This window comes from Anser anser (genome assembly GCF_964211835.1).
Source record: "Anser anser genome assembly, chromosome: 6".
In the NCBI taxonomy this organism is placed as follows: Eukaryota; Metazoa; Chordata; class Aves; order Anseriformes; family Anatidae; genus Anser; species Anser anser.
The window spans coordinates 8,709,086-8,725,777 of record NC_139726.1 but is presented as its reverse complement, the minus strand read 5'-3'; the positions used below and the strand labels follow the sequence as shown (position 1 = coordinate 8,725,777).

Genomic DNA, 16,692 nt, shown 5'->3' with positions numbered 1-16,692 from the left:
CACTGGCTTACATTCTGTGACTTGCTATGATAAAGATGGAGGGACCTTGATGTCCAAAAATCAATTTACAACACCACTTTGAATTCTTCAATAAAAGAAATTTCTTCCATATGAAGTTTACAGACTTACGCTAAAACAGATGCTATGCCAAATAAAATGGTTATGTTCTTTCCATTAAGCATGGTTTAAATGATTCATTCAATTATTACTTTTGTATTCAAAGATGGCTTATTTTCATGCAGATTTATGTTCCATTTTGCATAAAGGACATTCTTAATTGTGCTGAAACAACTGCAAATTTAATTAAAGTTTGCCATTCCAAGCATAAAATAGATTAAAGAAAATGCTGACAACAGTAAAATAAATATTCAACTATTTAATTTAACTCAACATTTATTTTTAATCCAAACATCAAACTAACCTTATTTCTAATTACAATTTCATGACAAAATGTCGTGAAGAAACATTTGTCTCTATTTTTCTTCAATCTGTTCAGCTGAAGCACACTAGCTTATTTATAAAACTGTTGATTAATAAATCTGTTCCAGCTGTATCACTATTCTACAAAGACCACAGATTAATGTATGTAAACAACCATTATCATTTAAAAAAAATAAAGCCTTCAAATTCAGTAATAGCAGAAAACCTATCAAATACCTTACAGTGCAATTAAATACCTAAATCACAAGAAATAAGGGACAAACAGAGGCATTGAAGTCCTGAAGTTCAGAGATCTACGACACAAGCTGGTGCTGAGATTGACTAAACACCTACAGGTAATTTGCTGTTCCTTGTAGTGGGCATTAAAACCTCAACCTTTACCCTCACACAAACACAAAAATAAGCAAATCCTCAGAACCGGTAAGTCACGCTTTAACTGAGGAAAAACTGAGGAATAAAAATGTAACCCAATGAAAATGAACGTTAACTTTCTCCTTATTTGTGCATCATGTCTGTTTCTTATATTAAAAAGGAGTCTTCCCAAGGCATTCCTTTCCCTTAAAGACTTTGAAAAAGCACAGAAGTGCCCCACCAGCCTAACAAATCTCTCAAAAACTAAACGTTTTAGAGTAAGAAATGGCTTTTTACCACATATTCGTTTTATAAATTTTGAAAGAATTGTTTTATGCTTCTTGGTGTATTTTCCCTTCTATCTACCTTAAGGATAAGATTCTTCTCAGGAGGTAACAGACTTCAGTGGCATTATTTCTGCTTACAAGAACTGAGGATCTAGCTGACAACACCCAGCTATTAACCGATTTTAACACTGACACCACCACTTCTAGAGGATGCAAAGATCATAATATTTTTCTGTTTTGAAAGTCATGAGCCCAGCTGGAGCACTCAGGAGTAAGCAACACAAGCCTCATCCAAAGGCAACCAGGACTACAAGTACATGCTGTTTGCCAAACTCGGTGCCATTCCCATTTTAGCTATTTTTCGTCAATATAATTGAGCAAAGGAGATAGCTAGGTGCAAAATATAAATGCTGCAAGCCTTATCCCTATATGTATCTTCCAGAAACTGGACTGTAAAAGGAATTAAATGTTTCTTTCCATAAGGAAATATGGAAAGGGATTTCACCTGCCAAGTTATATAATCAGCACGCATTGAGAATTCTTTACATGTCAGTGGATCATCTTTACTTAGGGACAGAGATTCAGCCCTGACGTGACTGCATTTATATGTAATAAGAAGTGATGGGTATTTTCATGATTTGCCATTTTTCTGTATCAGTATACAATTACTAAGAAAATCTCAATCAATCAAACCCATCCAAAACAAAAATCAGAGTACAGCAAATAAGGAAATTAAGTAATATTAGTAATTAATAAATTTTTGCACACAATAAAAAACAATGAGGAAGGGAAACAGCAAGGAGAAAGTTCTTTTCAGACAATAATAAAACTGGAACCCTCCACAAACAAAACCAGTGAACCAAACAACAGCAGCTATTTCCTGCTTATTTGTCAACACGCACTGTAAGAGTTTCATCTACAATCCACTAGAATCGGTAGAAAATCACCTACTCAGATTTAGTCCTAAATAAATGAATCATTTCACCTCAACACCATTAGAATATTTCAGATTAGGTTTCACCATATTTTTTAGTTTGCAGATATAATTATTAAAGCTGCAGATATACAGGTCAATAAATCAGTGTTAGCAGAGGTTGGAAAGCTTTGTACCCTAACCTGAAAATGAATATTTTATTGTTCTAAGAATTTCAATGATCAAGAGACAGATATCATATTATTTACTGACACGAAACATTAAGTAAAAGACTATATTGTAATCTAACACAATAATGGTAATCTTTTTTTCTTATTTCTGAGCATTGACTTCTGATATTAAGGTAACAAGTATTAATGGGTAATTGTGAAGTTCAATGCTCTGAAATTGAAAAAGAAACATTTTACTATCACTTTTTCTATGAACACTTATATGCATAGAGGAAATTCATAAAACCGTTTTCATTTTTTATTGTATTCCAAGATTTATTTTCAAAACCTGTATGTAGTATTACTCATTTAAACTTTTTTTTTTTTAACAATTTAGTAGCCTTCAAAATCTCTCAGACTACTGAAGCCAGTGATAAAAATTATTGGACTTGAAACAGTCTAGTTTTTTTTTTTTTTTTTTGTTTTTAAGTATAGCTCATAAGTGACACAAGCAGCTGTATGAAACAGGAAGGAGTATCAGAAGACAGGCTTTCACATAATCAGCTTATAACACAACAGTTTAAGGGTTATGAAACCTCTACTACATAACTGGCATGACACTTCAGAGAAGTCATGGCAATTTACCTCTAAACAGAGAATATTGCAATATTTCTCCGCATATTTTAATACACACTTTACCATCATTTCATTAGAAAGTTAGGGAAAGAGATATTAAGTCATTGAATCAAATTATGTCATGTGGAATTACATACAAAATAAACAAAACAACAAGGGTTTCAGAGTTTTAATTTAAAGGCTCATTTAAAAATGAATAGTTGGCTTACCTGTTTTATATCATATGCAAGAAGAACAAATCTTAAGTCTGGTGAAACTGAGTATCTTGATGCTTTGAAAGTTACCTAAATGAAGTAACAATTACAGTGAGTTTAAAGAAAGAAGGATCTTTTTTTTTTTTTTCTCCAAATTATTTTACCATTAATTTAAGAACTCCCCATTCAGAAGAGTTCTGATTAGTAAAACCTACTTAATGTTCACAAAAGAAGTACTCCAATAATTCTTAGTCTAGGCTGGTATGGGTAAAATGGTGACAGATCAATCTGGCTTCAACATAACTATGAATTAAAAATCTGATGAGTTTCTAGTCTTGATTGCAGGCACTAAGCTTAAGGATAAAAACTAACCAATTCATTTACAGAGGATGAAGGAAAGTGCTTTGGTTGGTATGTACTTCAGGAATGATTATAAGGGACATTCATCACTAGGTTAATCTTAAAGATAACATACGAAAAAGAAAAAAAGTCTGCAATGTCCCTGTTGCTTTTCTTCCAATACCACATACATAAACATTTGCAAGACAACTTTCACTAAAGAAAAATTCTTTTTCTTATAAGAAATAAAATGCTTAGTGGAAAATAAAGTGGAACATAAGGTACCATTATAAAACTAACATTGCTTTATATCTAGCTAAGATTACATGACACCCAATTGAATTCAGGCTTGTAATTTAATCAAGGAGTAATGTTGACATTGGAAAGAACTTAATGCATTTAATGTAAAAGGAAGATAAGAATGTGCTTTAAAGGGCATTGCAGGAAATAATTTTAAATGAATCCTGAGACAGGTCTGCAGAAGGAGATGGAAAGAAAGAAGTGAAAAATGGAAATAATAGATGTAGAAGAACAACAACAACAACAAAAAAAAAAACGGAACCACAAAGATACAAGATGAAAGAAAGCATACGAATAGCTGTGCGAAACAACACCTATCCCCTCTTTGAATACTTTCCCCGATTTTGCTTCTTAAGCATCCTGTTCTGTTTAGCCTAATCCCACTGGAAATCTAATGAATTCAACAAGGATTTAAGGTGCACTAACCAACAATCACAGACCAATATATTTATAGTAGCTGAGCTACTCCTAAATAACAAAAAGAAGTCTAATCTTCCAGTAAGTTTGGAAGACACCACATCTTGATGTACAAATTAAAATCAAGTTATTAAGTAACATAATTAGAACCAAGTTATCCAAATGAAATCTAAAGGAAAAAAACATTTTTTGAAGACAAACTACATATAAGAGCATGGAAGTATCAAAACTTAGAAGATAAGTCTGCGGTCTTGAGGAAAGAAGACAAAAATATGTTTTTAGGTTGTGTGTTTTTTTAATCTAAGAAGCACACAGAATAGATTTCTGCTGTGTACAAAGAGCCTTTTATGAGATAACCATCTTTAAACAGAGACTAAGTCTATGAGCAACATTCCCTTTACTTAGCACATCACTGAAAACAACTTTAGATGGGAAATTACTCTGCTTTGTAGTGGTTTATTAATTATTGCCCCACCACTTCAGTCTTAAGCAATATATAACCCATGCAGCTCTCCAAATTCATTCTCAGGGAATGTGGTGCTTACCATTTCCTCTATTTATTAGGAATCTTATTTCACTGATTATGCCACCACAAAAATAATGATGCATTTAATGCAAACACCTGAATAGCTCAGCTGCAAAGTATTGGTAATCTGAGGCATCACCAGGAAGAGCTACTCACATACTCTGTATCCAGGTAGAGTCTTGGGAATTTGGGATTTAAAATCTTGGTTTTGGTTCCCTCCAAAATTTTGGTTCCCTCCATAGGAGACTAGATGTATGCTGCTGAAACCCTGAGGAAATCGTGTATTGGGATGTTTGTTACAGGGATGAATTTGTTTATTAAAAATAAATTTGTGAAGGTTTTGACCTCAAGGATTTGTTCCCAGAATACATTTTTTTCTGAATTTTAAGGAAAGCATTGAAAAAATATCATATTGGAAACAGTGGGAATAAATAACCTCAAGTGTCTTGTTATCAGAAATCTGGAGAATGCTTGTTCCACTATCATGTCTGCATATCTGCAACTTTTCAAGCTTCTTGCTTTGTCAGGAGCTATTGAGCCTTCCTCAGGATGATAGAACTAAATGCTGTCCCTTATGATTCTGCCTCTATGGCTTATCTTTTCTTGATCTGTAAGAAATGTAGCTCTGGACAAATAAGCTCTGAAACGGGGAGAAACACAGCTAATTAGGCTTTCTCCCTGGATGCAGAAGCAGGGCTCGTTTCCCTCTGCATCACTGCAACAGTATCAGCTGGTTAGCAGACTGGGGGTAATCCAACCCTGTGCTGCACTGTGCACTCCACATACACCCGTATCCTCTTTCCAAACCAGAACAGAGGAAAGGCTGAAGACAAGGAAGAAAGAAAGGTTATTTCCTTATGTCCTTAACATTTGTCTGTACTACCTAGCCACATCAAGACATAAAATGTCTACAAGAGCAATCAGCTGTATTCAAGCATAAAACATTTTGAGCAGATAAATTGTTGTTATCCCTAAATTAGTCACATTTCACCTATACAGTCTTCCCTTCTTAATTTACAAATTTGTCATCAGTTTTTTCCAAGATTGCTGAATATGACATCATTTCACTTTTTCAGACATAAAAGAATGATCCTGTATCTGCTCTTGCATTTCTCACCCAATTGAAAACCCCTTGACTATACAATTATATCTCACCATACTTAACACTGAATTTCCAGGTTCCTTTGAAATAAATGCTTCATGTGATAAGGGTTTTAATTTTTTTTCCTGACAGTGATGCATGATCTCATGGACAAGCAATGACTGCAAGTCTGACTGCCACCAAAGATAACAAGGGTATGAGTCAAATGGAGGCAAAAGGAGATAGTGTCTTTTGCCCTTTAGTTTTCCAGATTCCTTCTCTTGTCCAGATTCCAAATAAGTTTTGTAAAATGTAGTTTTGCATGGATAGAAAAAGAGGATGAGAACAGCTTGAGACAGTAAGAGTGAAAGTAAAAAAATGAAAGAGATTCTGTAACAGAAACATAATGCCGCCACACACACTGAAACTGGCTATTATTCCACCTTTTCATGCACGGGTGATTGAAATGGAAACCAAAATTCCAGTGAACGTTTCTCAAGTCAATGTTTTGCGTTGATTTTTTTTTTTAATTTTACATTTTATGTGTGTTTTGCTATTAACAGAAATGCCTGTGTATAGAAGAGGCTTTACATTTGGTGCCCCGCAGTATAAGCATGATTTTATTTCTTTTGGCATCTACTGTAAAATGTTGGTTTTATGCTTCTGGTGGATTTAAACTGCTATAACATTTAAATCAGTCCCTTCTTCATAAACTTTCAAAAATATGCCACAGAGCATACAGATAGAAGTTACCTCGAAGACAGTCTAGCCCACAGCTGTATGAATGGATCCTTATCACCTGTCAAACACTTTACTCTTCTTTCCTATTTTCATTTGGATAGTTTTAAGTGAAATAACACATCACATTTCAAACTCATTAGAGGAAAATTTTGCTTTTGCTGAATTCACTTATTTGTTGTTGTTTTTTCCTTTAGTTTTACACTTCCTTCTGTTTCAGTTTCTTATCCTTCTGCTTTCCCCAGAAATTTACATCTTTCACACTACTATTATTCTTCTTCTCTATTGCTTAATACTCCTTTTACACATATTTAGGCTTTTAAAATTTTTGTTATTCATCCAGGATAAAATATTTCAGGAGTTCTAGACTGTCACTTTAATGCTGGTGGAAATACTACTACCTAGCAAATTATACATCTTTCTATATCACCTACCTATATCTCCGTCAGAATTTTAATTTAATGATATAACTGAACACCTATGTTTGACAGCTCATTAGCATTCATTGGTAGGTATTCAGCTCAACTTATCAGACAGGCTTTGACCAAATGGCAATGCATAAGAGGAATCAGATGGGACAGAATTACAGTAGCTGCATAACGAGAAGGGATTTGGCATGTAGCAGGTTCATAGAGTGGTATTAGCAATCAAGGGAGCGATGGGATTTTTCTTACATTACCAGTGACTGAAAGGAGAAGATGGACCACTGGGAGGTCAGATGAGAGAGCGGGGGAGAGTGGAGCCTAGCAGAAGAGCAAACCCTGTAGCAGTAAAAATAGGGGCCCTCAGAGAAGAGAGTCTGGTTGGATTTAGGAAAATGCATCATAATTAGAATGTTGAAAAACTTGGGTTTCCAAAGTTACATTTCTTAACACGTTATTTCCCGTGTCACCTGAGCATTTAGTCCACCTCCAAAAATGCTCTGATTCTGTATGTTGTAATTGTTAACAGTCAGGTTTCCTATCCAGTGTAAAAGGTGAGCATGCCTTAAAACATGATCCAATCTAACTCTACCCTATGGAGGGGGCATCCTGGGTAGTTCTGAAAAACATAAACCAACCCACTCAAGAGTTTTCATGTGGATGAAGAGGTGATTGTAGGTTACAAAAAAGAATGAACAGACCTATGAATCTCACTAGAGCCTTGCACCGTTGCTTCTCTAGTAGAAAATAACCTCTAATGAGTAAACCACTGAATTTTTCTTCCTCTCATTCCTCATCTTTGGCACAGTTAGCCCTGAACTATTTTCTATATTAGGGGTATTTTTTTAGAGAGATCCCACACAGAGCTACCCTAACCTGACATTATGGCACATACTTCATTGCATTTTATACATTGAAGCCTCCTGTACTTGGACAAACACCACTGGCCACCACCAGACCATAGTGACAGCAAGCCCTTCCATCTGTCAGGCCTTCCCTTCTCTCTGTGCAGTGGTGCACTGCATCAATAAACCCTAACCCATAAAAACCCTGAAAAGGTTTTACTGAAAAGGTTTTGCTGAGGGGGTTATTTAACATTTAGAGGAGCATGGGAGAGAGGAGATAATGTTGCAGTGTTCATAACAACCTATTTACAACATGTGTGGGTCATTAAAATGTCCAGTGTTGCAACAATTACTAATATTTATGAGGTTATATAATGTTGTTTAATGTATTTACCATTATTCACCCTTTCATTAATCTCTTATACAAGACTCTTAAAATATAAGCATGTAAGCTACTCTTGCAATTAAAGCTATATTAATCAACAAAGAAACTATAATTGCATTAAGATGCTGCACTGAGTTTCCCATCAAAAGAAGGGAGTGTGTGGGGACAAAACAACAACAAAACAAAAATAAATCAAAAAGAGGACTATCAATGAGAAGGCGTGTTTATGAAGAACGCTCTATGAAACGGCACAAAACAGTTCCTGCCAAAAGCTCTGTTCATACTAAAACGCTCATTCTCAGCTTTTGGCTGCAAGGCTTCCAGCGGGTTTTCACAGCTGGGCTGTCACTGCCTAATCATGATTCATGAGCCAAGACTACTTCTGCTCTGCTCACCCTTCTGATGCCATCCACTAATTACTAGGCAGCAAGAAGCAATCCTCCTCTCTCCATCCTTGTGTAAAAGATGGCCCACAGGAACATGACAATACAACATACTCTAGAGTATACTCCTGGCAAGCCCCTGAAAACAGGTTTGCAACTTACAGGATTTGTTTGCTGTGCACTCAGATGCAGTCTCCCCTTGAGCTTGAAAAGAGTCATGGAAAGGCACAGAAAGCAAGGGGGAGAGAAGGTCAGCAATGGCTGGGCTTTAGAAGAGTCCAAAGCATACAGCTGGGTGAAGGCTATTATAACACAAGCCTTTACAAGTGTAACTGTTTTCAGTTTGGACACTCTAGAATATTGTTGGGTATCACAAATAAATCAAAAGCTTTTTATTTGATGACTCAAAGCATATCTAATCCCCTATAATGGGAAAGCATAAGGAGTCATGGTAGATTCATTTCTGACCAAGGATTCTGGACTGAGTGCATGCAAGGCATCTGACTATTTTTGCATACATCGATGACAAAGGCAGTGGAAGTGAGGCCTAACAAATAACAGTTTTTACCACTGTCAGAATAATTCTGGCTTTTTTAAGAGAAAGATATGAAGGCAAAATTTCTAAAGGCTTCTTTCAGAGGTTTACAACACATTTGAACACAGAACATGTTAACAGTCCCTACCCACATTTTCTCTCATCTATTTGCTTTCTTCATTTTGTTTTGGGTTTGAGCACTGGAAAACAGATAAGGGAGGCTGAGCTAGAAGTATCATAAAGGACCAGATGGACAACCTCCCATGCCTTTCCTCCATACTTTCCTCTACAGCATACCCAGGTCTGTGTGGCCAGGTTGTGTGGGAAGTGGTAACTTGCCTTTAGTGGCTCTATGTAATGATTGATGACAAAAAATATAAATAAAATGTTTGTTAAACTCTGAAATTACTTAGATAAATGAGGCATAATGTCTTTTTTTTTTTTTTAACTGTAATGTGCAATAAAGTATTGCTAAATGCTGAATAACTGGTAAGCAAGTCACTTAGGCTCATGGTGATAGGCACCTCAGACAGATGATAGAGAACATATTGTAATCATGTATCGAGGCAACAGTGCAAGCATCAGGATGCCACACAGTGATTAATGTCCAGGGCTTTTTTTGGCTCCATCTACTAGAAGACCTGTCTAGCCTCCAGCTGTTAACGTTTACATGCGGCTGGCTGAGAATATTAACTATTTATTAGGCAGCTTGAACAGGATGCACTACATGAAAATAGGCAGAGGACAGGTATAGTTTAGAAAACATGTCTTTAAATTATGACCTCCAGAGAAGCTAAAAGATATTCATCATGCTTTAAAAGCTACTCCTTTCTCTTATAACACTGTATTTGTTACACATAAGATTGCTTTGATAGCAGTTTAATTATATAAAGGTCAGATTGTTTCACTAATAGATTGATTATAGAAAAGGATTCCATTTGAAGAGGGTAAATGAAGTGCAGTAATTTCTTCTACTGTCTGAATCAATCTTCATGCAACTGGAAAAAAAATACTCTAAGTCAGGAACTTTGCATACGTATTTCCCCATGGAAGACAAATGGGCATCTTAGAATGTCAAAACCCTAGCTTTTCTTCTTTCCATGTGCATGGGCACTTTTAAAGTTATAATTAAAAGCTGTATTTTATAACACCTCTCTATATAACAAGTTTTTAACAAAAATGTAGTTTGCTTTTTTTTGTTAATACCCATGCATAGTAAGCATTGCGGTTCTTCAGTAGGAGTACCTTTGATTTTAGGCAATAAGCAACACAAAGGATAAAAGAAATGTACTTTGCACAAAAAATGGCAGTCTCCAAGATACAAATCAAAAGCCAGTGATCTGTACACAGTGGAAGACTGCTTTACAGGATTAGTAATAAGGAAAAAAGAAAATGTCTTCTGCTGGTTCAAATACTGCCCGATCAGTAGTGACAAGGAATCATTACTAGCCCCTTCTCCCTGTGCAATGACTTTATTGTGGCAGTTCAGTTTTCAGTGGATAATTATCAACATTACTGAGAAAAGCCTGCCACTTCTGTGGGCTGCTTGAGCACAGGCAAACAGGAGAGGGAATGCACACTGAAAACAAGCTAATCACTCCCATCTAAAGGTGACTGTTCCGCAACTGAAACCTTTTTATAGGGAAGAAAAAGGGAACTTGCATTGCCACTGCTTATATTGGATCTGTGCTTTATTTTTTATTAATATAAGACAGCTCTGCAGAGTCTTTAAACCAGCACCATTCTAATTATGCACTAGTGGTTAAGCAGATGTGACACTGAGTGGGGAAAATGTTTGATTAACGAGCCAGGCGTCTAACTTGGAAGAGTACTTTCAGCAGTATGAATTTGGGGACAGTGGACCTTATAAGAACAGGACAGCTTTTGATTTCGGATGCACAGTCTGCCTCTGTATTATTGTGATCTTCTGTTAGGATCGCTGGCCACCTTTTTCAACAGAGACAGACAACTCAGCACGGCAACATTTCCGATTGCTCTCTGCCAAACATATGCCAACAAACTTACTGAGACTTCTGCTCTGTTTTCAACTTTTTATTCTGCTTCCATGTAAACAGTCATTGCTGAAATCCACTGTATTTACATCTAACACTCTTAGCTATTGACTGTGTACAGAGTGAAGCTTTACAAGAAAAAACACACATCTTTATTTGACTCTGTTCCATAGATAATTATTAAATGGTTGCTTGAATATTATCCACCTTGGATCAGTTTCCCACATTTAATTAAGTGTAGATATCTAGTGTCTAGAGCTCTGTCAGTTTGCATGACTTCAGGATGAATCAGCTCCATAAAAAAAAAAGAAAAAAAAAAAACCAAGAGCAACTTTCTGACAAGATGAGACACTCACAGCGTGAAGCAGCTTGTCCATACTGATCCATCATTACTTGGCATCACTGGTTTAGCATAATGGGCCGAATAGCTTGTCATGCTGGTGATAGCCTTTGCATGAGCCAAACACTTGCAGCCAAAAATGTATAAATTAATTTATGAGGAAACTCGTGGCTTGTCATTACAGTCAAATTTTAGAGCCTGAGATGTTCACATGGCTACTTGCATTCAAGTTATGCGCTAAAGGTAATATGTAGGCCTGACACAGTTAATCCTCTACTTAGCCAGGAAAGCACTCACAGATATACACAGGTAAGAGGGAAAATATTTCCTCAATGTTTCGTGGTTTGTATTTGACAGATATTCACCTTTTCATCCACTTTTGTGCTTGCCAGTCTATTTTGGGCTAGGAAGTACATTGAGACACATCCCAGCATATGGAAGGGTGCAGCTTACAGTAAGGGAGCCTCACACATGCACTCAATATTCAAATCTCTCCTCCCTTCTCATTCATCTTTACATTGACCTGGGAAGTCAGTGTCTAGTTCATTCTCCCAAACTTCTGCTCTCCCCTTTCTAGTTCAAGGAGTTAGAAGGAAAAGTCAGCAGGGGCTTAATGCTTTGAAATGAGGAATCTGTATCAGCAAAGGCCAGGAATAAAATCAGCCTTTGTCAAAGATCTCTGATGAAAATGACTCATCCTTTTGGGTCTGCAGGTGCAAAATATTTTTCTAAATTAAAAATACAGGGATTAGCAATAACAGCTAGTGGTCTGTATGGAGTATTTAGGAGGATTGATTGACACGCCATGCATTTACGCTGCAAAGCTCTGATAAACGAGAATTACAGGGTAGGATATAAGTGGTATCACTGAAACTAACCACATAAAGCAAAGGAAAACGTAGACTAAGAAATAAAACATTTCTTAGCAATTACTGCTACTCGGAAATGTATGCAAACCACTTACGTATATACTGCTTACTGGTCAAGAGGAATAATCCCCAACCATCTAGTTTGACGTTAAAGCACAGAAGAACAGGGAAACCAGAGAATACCAGGACTAGGAAATATATATATATTATACATGTAATTGCTTAAAGGAAAATTTTCATGATTTTTGAACATTTTTCTCCATTTCTGACAGGAAAAAGCTCTCAATATTTTGGGTACAGATCCTTTATTTTATGAAGTCTCTTCCTATAATAGACATCAGCTAGTTTCACTAGCACGTATTCCAGGTATGATCGTTGAAATAGCCTGAAGAAAGCATGGACTGTGGCCAGAAACATATCCCCCAACGATTTGGTTATTTACACCTAAGTTGAATAAAACAACAATTAACTTCAGCCAGAAATCATGCACTGACAGAGGAATGGATCATACTTTCCATTTACATATAACCTACTCTAGATTATAAACATATTTTCTGTAATCTTTAAATATTACACTCACTGTTACAAGGGGAAAAAAAAAGAAAAAAAAAAGCAGACTAGCAGACTTCCAACAAGAAATAAAACATATTACTTACAAAAGTTGTATTTTCCAATAATAATGTAGTTGTATTTGTTTCTACATTCAGTTCAATAACGTGTCCGTTCCTATTTTTATATATCACTGCTGTATCTGCAACAACAAAGGCATTAACAATTAGCAAACACATTGATTACTTAATAAAATATCTGTAGAGAAAACAAGCATACTAAAGTCATTAGAATATCTTCGTTACAATACACAAACAAGATTGAGAGAAGAATTGCATACGCCATAATCTAATGGAACCCACATAGCAGGGTCCACATGATCTTTATGGTCCCTTACAACCCAAACAATTTTACGATTCATAACGAGTTTTGTTATCTTCCTCATGAGCTTCAAACAAGACTGAGAGAAGAATTGCATACATCATAACTAGTTTTGTCGATCAGTCTCGTGCGCTTCAAAAAAATTTGTTTATGCCCTATGGCATGTTCACCTCATTCAAAAATACGATTTCATTTAAATGGAAACATTTTATGTGGTGACAACATGTCCAGTGAGATTGATGTGAATGAAGTAACATCCTGAACCTAAAAATGCTTCCATCAAGAAATCACTGCCACTCTGACATTTTAAGGTCTGAGCGCATTCACTATGGAAGGGCTGTATACCAAATCAAAGTTTTGCAAAGCAAAAACCTTTTACTGTACACCATGTTCACATACCTCCTTGGACGTGTTTCTAAAAAAAACTCTGTATTATTCTATACCTCTGGTAACTGGATTGATAAAGATATGTACTATATCTGAAGATATGTACTATATCTGTGTTCTGTGTGATTAGTGCTGGGCCAAAGAATACCAGATCATCAGATAAGTGGCATGTTAAGAAAGAAAGGTTAAAGCAATATGTTTGTAAAACATGTAAAACACTGCGATGAACTCTGTCGTAATTTTTCCTTCTACCACTTAACTTGATTTATAAGTTTCCATAAGAAAAAAAAAATCAAATACGTCTGAACTAAAGAAAAAAATATGAATTACTAAGTTAATGGTGGCTCCTATGAAAAAGGCTTTGTACCTGTTTGTTTAAGTATTTGCAATGATACAGTACATGATACACAATAACTACATGAGCCTTGATTAAAAAAGAAAAAAAAGTTGGTTCCAAATTTCTCACTATTTCTAAAAAGAGATCAAGCACTTACTCTTTGTTTTATTTCAAACCCTTGTAATAGAAGTATACTTAATCAACTGAAACTATTTTGTCATAAAAATGTGAAAAGCATAAGAGAAGTTCTAAATTAAGCCTAAAGAAAATACAAAAGGACTTTACTAATCCTCAGTAATGCCTGAGAAATTCATTACAGATGCCTGAATTTTATGAAGAAGCAAGTAAACATGACTGGAGAAAAAGGTTATGCTATCATAAAAATATGCTTCACTTATTCAGAAAAATGTAGCTGTATTTTAATTGACTGCACAGAAGCTCCAGATATACAGCATTAGTGAATGTCCTCTGGTATGTTCTGAAAAATTAATGAAGCCTCATTTAAAGAGTGTACTAAGCTATTTTAGATTGTGGCTGGGAAGTGGGGTGGGATTGATGGAATTCAGGGCAGGCATATCAGAGCTGGTTTTTAGGAAGAAAAATTGTATTGTGAAGTGTGAAATTTAAAACTTCAGTAAATAAAGATTTCAAAATCATTTTGACAGAAAAGTGGTAACAATTCATAGAAAGTTACTTTGGTTACAGGTTACTAGCTACCCCAGGATATTAAACTTTCTGCAACTTCTTTTAGGTTCTTTTGCACTTATTTTTTAAAGTAGTCTAGCAATGAAAATTCCTAAGAATCTTGTTCCACACTTTTAAGGAATATTATGCAAAAAATAAAGTTGCCTAGCCAAAGTGTTGTCCCCAGTTATGAATAAACCAGAATGTGATAAATGGTGTATATAACCCAGAGACACTGAACAGCCATCAACAGCTCTCATGTTCATGCTCCCTGCTTGTACAGCGCTCTGAATGATGCGTATTTGAGCCTAATGCACTACCCCGGTCCAAACAACAATATCAAGATATAACTCCTTTACAATTATCTACCTGTCCAACATGCCACGTACAACTGGTCAACAGGATTTTTAATATCATGCTTTATTAACAAATCCTACCAAGACAATTTCATTCACATAAAGAACTTGCCCTTAAAATTACTAATGGAACCAACGCTAAAATACACAGTCCTAGGGCTCTTCTAACAAGTTATACACATGGTGTGCATCAGCATTTGAAACAGCAGATACCACGAATTACGTAAAGCAAAGCCTTTGTTCTTAAGTTAGAATCATATTTTATTCAAATGATCAGAACAGAAAACGGAAAGTCAGACCTCTCCAAAAGGCAGACTTTAGTGGACAGTAATTATACCTCTCACTGAATCCAGGCTTTCATCTGCATGTTGGATTCAGTAGTTAACTCCTGAAGTGCATAAATTAAATGAACACTTACAAAATGCATGGAGATTCTCAGATAAAAGATTTCATCAAAATACCATGCAAGTGCTGAGCATAAATGCAGTCTTCAAAAGTAATCATATTAATTTCTACAGAAGTCTCATTCCAGTCAATAGCTTGCAGAGCTCTTCTCAGGCTGGATAATGGGACAGTAGATGGCCACAATGATGATTTTTTCATTGATAGCTCAGATGTAAGAGCCATAAACATATTTGTTTCTAAATTTTTGTTACCTAGGGTCACAAAGTCTACAGTAGAAAATAATACCCAGTCCTTAACATTGCCTATTCAAACAACTGATTTTTTTTTTTTTTTACATATTTTTATTATCTTGTTATCTTTGCAACAAAGAAGTTCAGGGATCCCTACCACTTCACAAAGCCATTCAGAGGAGCAAAGTTCCTCCTCCAAAAAATTCTTGTTTAATTTGAAGTGAAGTAAGAGTACTGTCATGGAAAAATCCTGGACAGAATTTCTGGACAGAAAACCCAGTACTGAAAACTATATTATCCATCTGAAGACATCACAAAAATAGAAAGCATTCTATCTTGAGCAAAGGATAATGAACGCCACATATTTTCAGGTCTCCTGCTGTAGATGATGGACACAAAGCAATCTTTAAAACTACTGATTGAAAACTTTCTACTTTTAATAGTTGTCAAAGTTCTGATGGATAAGATTATTCTGTGCTAATAAAGGTGAAGAAAGACTACCAAGGGTCTGTATCCTGACAGCAATTCCAGATAAAATAGTGTCATTATAAACTTGTGATTCTTCCTACAAAATACTAGCTAGGAATATAATTAATACCTGATACTATTTTATGGAACAAAGATCTTGCCAAACAAACTTTGACGATGTTACGTTTGATAGGGGCAACTATGCTGAATCTGTATATTGGGTTTTATTCATGGCATTTGATTTGTTTTATGACACTGTGAATCCAAAACTTACATTATACAGAATTAAAGGAAAACACATCAGGAGGACCAAAAGTGGTCTCACAAAGAAAAATGAGGAACACCGAGTACTGCTATCAAGTGATCTGTCTCACCTGGTTAACCAATCAGAATTGTAGATAGGAGCCTGGAATCGAAGAGCTGGTATGGAAATTAAAATTACGGGTTTATATAGATGGATACTGTACTGTGTGTTGCCAGTGCAGTATCACGGTAAAAAGGGTTGATGCAACTCTTCATTATAAGGGCCACAAGTAAAAGTCACAGGGTGATCTTGTCTCTGGTCACAAAACTGGTGAGATTGACACTGTCATAAAATGCCCAGTTCCTGGAATGCACACTGCAAGAATGGGAAATGAGTAGAGAGGAGCGCTAAGAAATTGTAAGTATAACTCTGGGTCAGAAGGCAAATATAACAATGCAAGGTTCAAA

The 16,692-nt window shown here is 35.7% G+C and overlaps 1 protein-coding gene across 14 annotated transcripts in view; it reads right to left on the bottom strand.

Annotated features, from left to right (window-relative positions):
* DPP10 (dipeptidyl peptidase like 10) overlaps positions 1-16,692 on the bottom strand; it is a 486,012-nt gene that overhangs the window by 123,974 nt on the left and 345,346 nt on the right. For 12 of the 14 annotated variants that reach the window (XM_083841938.1, XM_083841936.1, XM_083841939.1 and 9 more), the window contains 2 exons: positions 12,841-12,935; positions 3,008-3,082 (listed from right to left, as the gene is read on the bottom strand). In XM_083841938.1, the coding sequence (XP_083698064.1) occupies positions 3,008-3,082; positions 12,841-12,935 (170 nt within the window). Of the gene's footprint in view, positions 1-3,007; positions 3,083-4,488; positions 12,629-12,840; positions 12,936-16,692 lie in introns of those variants that run through there. The other 2 variants (XM_083841932.1, XM_083841933.1) reach the window with 2 other exon arrangements.